The 11,319-nt window shown below is 41.5% G+C and overlaps 2 protein-coding genes across 3 annotated transcripts in view; one reads left to right on the forward strand and one right to left on the reverse strand.

Moving 5' to 3' along the window:
* Positions 1 to 11,319, forward strand: part of Flo2 (flotillin-2) — a 151,034-nt gene that overhangs the window by 34,060 nt on the left and 105,655 nt on the right. The gene's annotated exons all lie outside the window — the stretch shown is intronic.
* On the reverse strand, positions 453 to 6,536 carry LOC116429411 (glucose dehydrogenase [FAD, quinone]). Its single transcript, XM_031982353.2, has 4 exons — positions 6,354 to 6,536; positions 4,724 to 4,959; positions 3,572 to 3,885; positions 453 to 2,999 (listed from the first exon to the last, which is right to left on the reverse strand). Exons 2-4 carry the CDS (start codon positions 4,859 to 4,861, stop codon positions 1,586 to 1,588), a joined length of 1,866 nt encoding a protein of 621 aa, XP_031838213.1. The 5' UTR covers positions 4,862 to 4,959; positions 6,354 to 6,536; the 3' UTR covers positions 453 to 1,585.

Genomic DNA, 11,319 nt, shown 5'->3' on the forward strand with positions numbered 1-11,319 from the left:
TATTGGGATAAAAAAGCTTTGTTTCTCAATTTGCCTGTGATTTCTCTTTGAATTCATTTAAAAGAACCATCGTCTTTGTCTAGTTAGAAAATGTTAAGTATCGCTAACGAAATACTTCCGAGTGCAAAGGGTTAAGATTCATTGAAACATGTAATATCATAACTGGTGCAATATTGGAGCCTACAGAGTTCAAAGTGTTAAAAATCCAGAGAAATCCTCGAGTCGATTTCGAAGCGAAGACACACCGTTACGCGAGTTCCCGCATTGAAATCACCCAGGAAGTTCTGCGCGTGAGATACTCGGCGGGCACGCACCCAGTGAAAATCTGTGATTCCCTTATACTCGCGAGATCGTCGGGTTTTTTCACTGTTGGAATGTTGCTCGCTCGCGTGGATAGAGATCGGAATTCAAAGTGCAAGGATAATAAACGGGAGGCCGACTTTCGAGAGAAATGTTTATTCGCCCCTACAGGTAGTGTCATTTAGCAAAAATGTAAAATTTTCTGCGACGGATGGCACGGTTACATCATTGTACAGTGACTTCGCGATCGACTGTATTACATAACATTACTGTCAATCAGTTTCCTCTTTTGATATAAAATCTGTTTAAATTAAATAGCACGTTGATAAATACAGAAGTAAACGTTCACTTTACGTGGAAGTGTTTATTGTCTACTCGCTGAGCGACAGCGTTAGTTTTTGGCGTGAGGTATTAGTAACACGTTATTACTAAATTAGTGTTAAACTATTCGTCGCAGTTGCACGTTTCGTTGGTGGAAAGAAGTTACTGTTTCTCATACTGCGGAATATGCTCGAACTCCTCGGTGAGCGATAGACATTAATTTCTGTAATGATACCTGAGATTCGACAAGAGTTTATGATTATTTAATTGTACGGTTCATATTTCAAGACTCAATCGGAATGATTTGATTCCAGTAAAATGTTTCCTCCATTAAAAGGTATTACGCTTTCCTCGTTAACTCATTAGCTACCGCGTTAAATCCGCGATGCAAACATCAAAATAATAACCCACAAATGAGGATCGTAAACGCTAATCTGTTACGGAAATCAATTCTCATCTATATTTTCCACGGTTCACCGTAAATCATGATTCTAATAAATCGATCGCAGAAGCGTGCGACCGATTTTATCGCCCATAGTCCGAAGCATACATAATGACTGAACTGCGGATTTTCACGCAATTTCGCTGGTTCGTAACCGTTGCTTCGTTAAAATAACCATTTCACAATCAAATTATAATTACTTGCAACACAACAGGACCAGGATAAAGCGGAGTCTGAATTTTCTAAATCTGACATTAGTTTCGGTTAGAAACGCGATACCGTTACTCTTACACATTACCGATCACAATTCCAACAAATCAAAACGATTCATCGAACATCGAGCTCCCTTCGACATAAAATAAAACAACACGAAATACCTAAAACATCCAAGGAATACATAAAAATATGAAATTGCGTAAAATCCATGCCACTCATAAACCGCAAACTCCAAAGCATGCTCGATCGGTGAACAACGGAACAAGCACTCAGACAGCAACGTTCCAATCAACCTCTCCCAATACCTCATCTGCCCACGTATCGTCTTTTCCTGTACAACCAGTCTTCCTTAATGATATCGCTGGCTTTCTCCCCGATCATGATCGTGGGCGCGTTCGGATTGCCACTGACGATCACGGGCATGATAGAAGCGTCGGCCACCCTCAGCCCCTTCACTCCATAGACCCTCAGCCTGGGGTCCACGACCGCGGTCGGGTCAGTCCTCGGGCCCATCTTGCAGGTGCCGGTCGGATGATAGATCGTGAACGTGAAATGTCGGATCGCGCACTCCCAGTACTCGTAGGTGTCGAAAGGATACCGATGGCAGCCGGGCATGCGAATGGTGTGCGGCCTGGACCCGAACCTCTGGAAGGCCGACGTGTTCGAGACCTGCATGGCGATCCTGATGCCCTCGACCAAGACGTCCATGTCCTCTTTGTGCGTGAAGTAATTAGGGTTGATGTCGGGAGCAGCCAGAGGATTCCTGCTGCGCAGGCGGACCCAGCCGGAGCTCCTGGGCCTGAGCAGCAGCGGCAGGATGGACCAGGTCTCGGCGTTGTGCAGAGGTTTGTACATGGTGTTGTACACCCTGTCCCTCAGCCCCACGATCTTCCTGATCTGGTCGCCGGCGTCCGAGTTCACCGAGCTGGGGGCGAAGTGGAACTGGATATCGGGATAGTCTCCGGAGGGATCGGCGTACTTGGAGTTGACGAAGGCCAGGCCCTCGATGCCGGGACTGGTCATCGGGCCTCTCTCGTTCAGCACGTACTCCATCATCACCGGCATCGTCTGGAAGCGCTCCTTCTTCAGGCTGATGGGCTCGTTGAGGAGGAACGTCAGCCCACCCAGACCCACGTGGTCCTGGAGGTTGTCGCCGACCCGCAGGTCAGATATCACCGGTATATCGAACTCCGCTAGGTGCTCCCTGGGGCCGATGCCCGACAGCATCAACAGCTGCGGCGAATTGATCGCGCCGGCTGATAGGACGACCTCCCTTCTGACTCTTATGGTCTGCTGCCTGCCGTCGCGGAGGACCTCGACCCCGGTCGCTCTCTTGTCCTCGTTGAACAGCACCCTCAGCGCCTGCGCGTTCATCGCTATGTGCAGGTTCTCCCTGTTCTTGATCGGTCTCAAGAACGCCTTCGCCGTCGAGCAACGGCTGCCCCGGCGGATCGTCGCCTGCGTTAGCATGAAGCCGGTCTGGTTCGAGCCGTTTATGTCGCGGTTCTCGTAGCCGAGCTCTTGCCCGGCCTGCAAGAACGCTATCGACAGCGGCGTTCGCCACGGAGCCTCTTGAACGGTCAAGTAGCCGCCCGTGCTGTGGTACGGCGTCCTCGATAGATAGGGGTTGCGGTTGTCCTCGGATTTCAGGAAGTACGGCAGCACTTCCGCGTAGCTCCAGCCCGTGTTGCCCAGGGCTGCCCAGTTGTCGTAGTCGCGCCTGCAATGGTTTCGGGAAATTTAGGTTTCAACCGGAGGAATTGTGTTAATTACTTTGTAGGGGTAACTGTTGATCGATGACAGTGAGTTTAGTGAAACCTGGAACTTTGTTTTCGGCGATTCTTAATGTAGCATAGGTTCTTAAAATGGTGAAATATTCCATAGAATGGAGATGAAATAATCTCGTTACTGCAGGTGAATGATATTTTCAGTTGTAACCGAATCGCTCAGAAGCTAATGCAGTTGAGTCGATAAAGCAGATTGAGAAAATTAATGTGTTGGCTTCTGAAATGATCATTAACTCAACTCAATATCATCTACTTCATTAACCCATTGCTGTACACTCTTAGTATTAAAATCGTGCTCAGCAACGCAGTTTCTTTTGACTTGTTCAGGTCATGAGAAATCGCACACGAAATCAACTTACATATTATCTAGACTCTCGCGCCATTTTTGTTCGATGTATTACCGAAGAATAAACAAAAATCAGAAAATATCGAACAATCGACTTAACCGCATCAGCTGCCGGGCGACTGAACGATTAAATAAGAATTGCAACCAATTAGAAATTACCGATTACCCCGGACATAGACCATAGCGTTCAGCACGCTGCTGCCGCCCAGGACTTTGCCGCGTGGCCAGTTGCATCTGTCGCCGATCATGGCGAGGCAGTAAGCGGAGACGGTCGGCGGCGAGGTCTGATATTTCCAATCGAACTCCGAAAGCTGCGTGTATCCCGCCAGCAGCGGAATATCCGAGATCTCGTTCTCGTCGCCGCCCGCTTCTAGAAGTAACACCGTCCAATTCATCATCTCGGACAACCTCGACGCGACCACCGCTCCGGCGCTTCCTCCTCCTACCACTATGAAGTCATATGTTCGTAGTAACTGCAACAAACATCATGGTTTAGTAAAACATGCCAAACAACGTCGATTAGTTTATACTTTAAAGATTGGCAAAGGTTTCTTGAAAGTCCAATCGTTTCTTTAAATGATTTCGAACGATAAAATTGCAATGAACCCTTTGCATTCGGAAGATTTTTTGGAAATTTGGACATTTTCTGATGAAATATAGACGACATTGTTTCAAACTAATTTAACTAGAATTCATAGATAAATTAGCAAAGCTATTTTATTTAAATATTTCGCATTGCAAAATATAATTTTAATTTAAAATACTGAATATTCAACTTCATAGTTTTGCTGTATCAAATTAAATGGTGACTGCGAGTCACCATTCGAGTGCAAAAGGTTAGATATAGGACCTCTGCAGGACTTGACCGAGCGAGATCTGTTGTATCGACGGTGGGTAATGATCATTTTTAGATGTTGGGAACTGATTCATCATTTTCGTACATTTTGATATTTTTATTTCGGAATGTGTAACTATACAGGAAGGAGAATGTAATTGGTAAATATAGATTGGATGTGATTAAACTGTAGTTCTGATTGTAACGCGAAGAAATATAAATTATTCCGGTTATTAGTTTCGGATAGTATTTTAGTAGAAGGGTAGTTAATGAATTTTTATTGCGATTTTGGAAATATGCGTATCAAATATTATTCATTTGATACTAAACTGAATGCAAAATTTAAACTTTCTCAGAAAACTGAAATAAGGAACGATAAATAATGGGGAAAATTTTATTAGTCTTCTGGTAAAAGTATACATTACTTAGCTGTTAGGGTGTTTGTTAAGAGTCGCTGAAAAAGTTTCTTAACGAACCTGGCGGGTGTTTGTCGGATGAGATTCCGGGTCAGCTTGATTGTACCGGAATACGGACAAGCCGATCGCCAGGAGAGGAATTAGGCTGAATCCGAGGATTGACGTGGTACTGAGCACACTGGTCAGCCCTATTGCCATTTCCGTTCAATTCCACCCCGCGACAGCCACTTCCAATAGCGTGCCATTCGGCGGAACAAGCGTGCCGTTTGAAATTCGAAAAGGCAGCACGGAGTAACCTGAAACATTCACAGAAATATTTTTCAATCTTCTATCTAGAATATTTCCACTGCATCCCCAAAGTTTCTCAGCCCTAAACAAACTAAATCGAATGGCCAAAGTTTCCTAATTTCTGATTAAACGATAACGAATCACTGAAATTCTTCGATTTCGAATGCAAAATCGAAGCTTCGAACTTCAGCTTCAAATGAAATTACCGAATCTGCAAAGTTTCTCGATTTCGAATAACAAATTTGAATCTCTAACGTACCTCGATCACAAACGAACGAAATCGAATGACCAAAGTTTCCTAATTTCAAATTAAACGAAAGCGATCCTCCGGAATTCTTCAGTTTCAAATGGAAGATCGGATCCCCGGAGTTTCTCAAGTTGTCGATTTCAATCAATTACAACTACACTCTGGAATTCTCTGTTAACTCTCACTACACCAACGAACATTTTCGCTCTTCCGTTGCGATCGTCTTTATCGCGTAATGCTTCGCGCGATATGGGAACGAGGAACGTGTACGAACTATGCGTTTCTGAGCACTTAGTCTTGTATCCTTAAATTACATTTGACCTTCTTACAACATATTATTTGCTTGGAAAATGCAGTACCGATCAAAGAATAAAGGGAAATCGTTAAATGCTGAGAGAAACCCTTGTGCACATAATTGAATGGATTCAAAATACTTTTTTCCACGCTCTTAGCACTCGACAGACGTTTCCTGCAGATTCAGAAATGAATGTTTGGAGAAACGTGTGGCGGTGACAGTGGCGCTCAACGTGGCCGTTAACCTTTCTTTCGACACTGTCCACAGTAGAACAACGATACGCGACTGTAACACCGTCTTTCGGCACTGAATGTTTCGTTTATAAATTATCCCCGTTCAAAATATCGGAATAATATTAAGTAACTTCAATCAATGTTACTCCGTAATACACCACGAATCTCCGGTCTCCCATCAATCTACATCATTAATCGCCAATTAACACTAAACAGAAAAGAAATCTTCGGCATTTCTCGTGTCGAAACAGATCATGTCGCAACGGAATCTCCGATACAAAATAATTACATAAAAACCACTTTCTCTCCGATCTGAAGAATCATTACGAAATCCAAACAACAACAACACAGACATAACAAACCTAAATTAACAGGAATCAGCCTTAACATTGGCCATAAAACTTCTAGCGAATCATCTCGATGTTGATACCATGTTACATAAATTCTTTCAAAATCCTACAAACTACAAACTACAAACAATCACTGGTCTCCTAAAGAATCACTGAACAGCATTGACAACACGAAAAACACAGCACATCCGAGATCCTCGCTGGCCGCGTCGAATTTTCAAGCGCGTCCTACAAAAATGTCACGGCCACTCTTTTTCGGCGCGTTCATCCTACTTACTGCACTTTCTCATGGCACCCGGGACTTCCCCGCGTTCGCACGTCCGCTTTTCTGCAACGGAGCTTCCCGCTGAGAAGCGCATCGATGGCCAACGAAAAAGAGCCCGGCGGATCGAACGGGAAATCGGAGCCGCGCCGGTAAGTTGCAACAGATCCGTGAAACGTAGCACGACGATCGGCCACGACCGCGTTGCGGCGAGTGTAGGGACCGAGAACCAGGTGAGAGGAGTACCCCGGTGGAACTCCTCTCGGTGCCGGCTTCGAAAACCACGGAACGAAACCGCGCACCCCGCCGCTCGCTCGCTCGCCTCTTTCCTCTTTCCTTTAAATTCAAAGTGCCGAGGAGACGCCAAGAAAGGAAGACAAGGTTGAAGATTGCTAAGTAACCTACAAAAATGTGGAGAATTTCGATCGGTTAACACTAGAGCTACGCGCCAGTCACAATGACTGGTTTTGATTTTTTTGTTTCCTCAATTATTGATTGATATTTCGTTAGAAATACTTAACATTTTCTAACTAGACGAAGATGATATTTTTTGAAATTAACTCAAAGAGAAGTCACAAGTAAATTGAGAAACAAAGCTCTTTTATCCCAATATTTCACGCACCGATGCATTATACACGGTCACCTCTCGAGTGCAAAGAGTTAAAGGCATTGAATATTCAAAATTATCTTGAGAATCAATAGTTTTACTTGACTGCAATGAATGTCTGAAGAAACTGACAGTAATCTATTGTTACAATTTTTATGTTAAATACACGGTAGTTCTAGTGTTAACAACGAACACACTTGGGCACCTGTTAAACGAAAAAAACATCTGTTTTTCGAGTGAACGGGAGCTCTACACGGGAAAGGTGAGACAAAACGGGAAGCTAGAAGGAAGCAAGCTGAATCGAGTGTTCAATGTAACAACAGAAGCCATTTTCTATCGCGAAATCCGTTGCGATCGTAAGAAACGAAAACGCGCGTGAGAAAAATGGAACATCGACGAAAAAAACACGAGTGAAGGCGTGGGGTGCGACGAGGCTCGGATAACTGCTTCTCGGGTCTGACCTAGAATATTAAATGCATTCATTAATTCTTGCTGAGCGGTGTTAGGTAATTAATAAATCAACTGGTAAACGGCGACGACATTCGCGGTTTGAAACATCGGTGTTTTCAAAAGTAACGACACACTTTTCCAGTCATAAGTTTCAAACTTCTCGTATTCTGTTTCATGTTGGAATCAGTAATGCAATTATTTGAGAAATCAGTGGTTTCGGTTATATAATGCAATGAATGTTGCACAGAAATTGTAGAATGTACTTTCGTACAATCTTTCTAAGGAATACACGCTATTTTGAGTATTCAATAGGTGCAATGTCGAAACGAATGGGAATATTACGTTTTTCGTCTACAATTCGGATAGAATTGTTGAAATAGTACATTGTTGAGAACAAGACAGCGTATTGTTCGATGGAAATGTTGCTTATTTTCGAACACGCGAATTAAGAGTCTCCACGCAACGCGTTCTAGTCTTTCTCTTTGCTTTCGTGAAGTGAGTCAGGAGGCCCCATATTCAACCGTGAACTTTCTCTCGCCTCTCTACGGTCTACGTGGCATTCAGGACCCAATGTCGCATAGCCATTGTGCATCTGATTCGGACGTTTGCGCCTCTAACGCATTCCGGATGCCACTGCAATCATTCTAACGGTATACACGGTGCTCCCGAAATCGTAATGCAACCGGAAGTGACGTGTATAGTTCCTCGGACGGAAATAAGTCGAACTCATCAGACGAAATCGTTCCGTAAGAAATAATTTATTTCCGAAATTACCAATCGCCAAGATTTGCTCGTAAATCTATAAATTCGTTTTTACTATCAGTAAAAATACTAGAAAATAATCATTTTTATTTGACACTGTGGAACTATTTGCAAATGTTTATTTTCTCTATGTATCTTCTGAAATTATATAAATTTTAGCTTTATGAGTATCGATACACGGGAGGAATTAGTGAAATTAATTTGAAAGTTTTAGTTGCAGAATACAATTATAGTAGCTATCAAACACGTGTTAAGTACAGAATTACGCTCACTTATTTTTGCTGAAGAAAATGAAAACCTTGTGTCAGCTGTGTCATTGAAAAATGTAATGCATCAAATAAACTTTAGTATAATATAAATTCAAAAATTGAAAGGTCAAAAATTTTGTAGACGCTCGTCTAAAGAATTTTTATTTTCTATTTGCAATGTGACAAAGATAAAGATCATTCTGTTAAAACACACACACTATTACTGACTTAATGCTACGTCAATGAATGAATTATGGGACTCCGGTGACGTGCCGTTACGTCTTGTTGCAAGTTGCAAGGTGCCACGACGTATCATTACATCATTTTGCAGTCTTATTAGAGATTAGTGTAGTAATGTTCAATGTAGAACTATAAATTTCATATACAGTTACTGTATTTTCATGTATTTAATGAAAGTTTTCTAACACTCGCTACTTAAATTACTCGATACGCACACGTGTTATTCGCAGAAATTAGAAAAATTTTGGACAAATTTCCAGCGTCGCTCACGGTGATGTTGGCACTCTAAGAGTTAAGAGGAAAGTATACGTTACTTTCATGAGGATTTTTATTTTATATCAAAAAGTACCATATAATTTTTTACATGATGTAACGGTAATTACCATGCAACGATGAAATACATACATTACTTTTGGCGTACAACAGGTTATAAGAACATTTATTACGTAACTTTAATAAAGAATGTAGAACAGTGAACGATGTTTATAATAGTATTTATAATTATGTGCATAATACACCGTTTTAATTACCTATTTTTAACGATAGAAAAATGCCTTTTCAATTACAAGAAATAATATTCGAAATTAAGTTTCTCAACTCTGTTGTCCATGTTATGTAAGACGGACTGAAAACGGACCACCCGATAGATAAAGATACAGTACTAAAAATGTATCAAATAAAACCGGCTTACTGTCACAAAGGACAATCTAACATCAGTCTTTTATCAAATCAAAAACACGATTCGACACGCCTGGGATTTCCATAAGAAAATTTACTGAACCGTAAGATATTCATCTACCATTTGCATACATATATTATTATTCATAATGTCCCTGTTGGCCCTGGAGCATGCTTAGTGCTTCGCGCCCTTTTATTTAGGTTTGAAATTCGATTTATCATCTGAATATTGTGCATTGGTACACCAGTGTCTGTCGGATATCAATAAAGTTCAGCATCTAATGGGACACTTTATGGTCGGTGAAAGCTTGGGAATTCTGGACAAAAAATTTATAGAAGTTCACTTAATAATAGCCGGCTTTATTAGGAGAATCCTGTAACTGCGAGTATAAACCTCCTAACATTGAATTCCTGCGAGAGATACCTTTACCAAACGTATCTTCGAGCAAAATTGAGTAAAATTTCAGTCGACGTGAACTCTTTTATGCAGAGATTTCCCTTTTTTGTATCTTAATCGTATTGCTAGCAAATATAAAGCGAAACGTGGAGTATTTCCATCCTTCAATGGTGAAAACGTGGAGCTAGGTTAAGGAGAAGCACAATAAAAACGATATTTCCTCCATAAATGAATGAATATTACCTTTTTATTGGAAGTCAGTCGAGGTGAACTATATTTACGCAGAATGTACACCTAATCGATCACTATTCTAGGCGATCTTTATTGCGATCATAACTGATCAGACCAGATTACGCTTGAACTCAATTCGATCGGAGGAAACTTTCCGTCTTAAAGATGCTCTGGCGAAAATGAAACCAGAACTGTTGAATTTCGTATTTCGTGGTGTGTAGACAGTATTTCGTACGGTTTAGTTATTACGTTAATTAGTACTCTCGCCGAAATAATGACATGCGAACTCTTGTCGAAAGAGCTATCGTCAGAAGCACGCGGCGACTTCCTTTTTCCGGTGCATGTCTCAAAATCGCGTGTGAGCGACATCAATCAGCGTTTCTCTTTGACATTCTTATGCCAATCGCATTTCGATAAGATAATATATTCTCTCTGTGTGTGTGTGTGTGTATATGATGAGAAAGCGACGGACCATTTCGACATGCAAATATAATGTCCTAGTATCCAAAGTTCAGAGTGATACCGAAATGTAACGCCTCTTCACTTTCCCTTTTGCATCCTGATCGTCGGCATCTGCTAATCGATTTCGGCTCTGGTTTCCATTAAATCAGGAGTAATAATAAAGAGCTGTTCTCATTTTGAATATTTCTGAGAATTCTGGTGTTAATATTCTGTTACCTTTTTTGGATCCTTAAAATGCATCCGTCTTTCAATTACTGCACTCTTCAACCTCTTGCGCTGGAATTTCATTTAGAGATTTGACAAAGTTTTGGACGAGGAATTTTGCTTTTATATATTTTAAGTAGATAATGTACACTAATTTAATTTATTAATCATTTTGTATAGAATGATACGTTTGGAAGGAAACTAGTATGCCTAAGGCAACCAGACTATCGATGTTTATAAGATATTGTCAATTTCGGAACAAAAACGTCTCGACGTGGTACGTTTTTCAATTATCGATAATATTAATGTTCTAAATAATGAATGCGTTAGTATTCGATGTCTTTTTGAATGTTACGCCCAATATTCGTTTACTCTTCTCGAATCCTTAAAGTTCATTCCTCTCTCGATTACTCGACGCGTTAATATTAATGCTACGCCGATACACGTATGTCCTCCGTTCCTTGGTAATTAGAGATTTTAAGGGTTCCGTCAAATCTAGACGACATTTCCTTAGGGAACTTCTTTATCGGTTAAGAGAGATGGTAATAAGTATCCAGCAAATCGTGTTTACAGTCTGTGACACTTAGAGCTCGCTAGGTACTCCACATTCTAAGCGAATGAGGCCACCTCGCGTCCTTCCCACGGATATTTCCGAAATCTTTCGTTTCGATATACGAACCTAAGAGAACTGATCATTACGTG

Source organism: Nomia melanderi, chromosome 3, assembly GCF_051020985.1.
Source record: "Nomia melanderi isolate GNS246 chromosome 3, iyNomMela1, whole genome shotgun sequence".
Classification (NCBI taxonomy): Eukaryota; Metazoa; Arthropoda; class Insecta; order Hymenoptera; family Halictidae; genus Nomia; species Nomia melanderi.

Excerpts from the sequence above, each read along its gene's own strand:
- LOC116429411 (XM_031982353.2), bottom strand. The coding sequence starts at position 4,861 with ATGGCAATAGGGCTGACCAGTGTGCTCAGTACCACGTCAATCCTCGGA. Across the intron at positions 3,886-4,723 it reads ATCCGACAAACACCCGCCAG|TTACTACGAACATATGACTT; the intron begins GTTCGTTAAGAA and ends TGTTTGTTGCAG. Across the intron at positions 3,000-3,571 it reads GTCTATGTCCGGGGTAATCG|GCGCGACTACGACAACTGGG; the intron begins GTAATTTCTAAT and ends AAACCATTGCAG.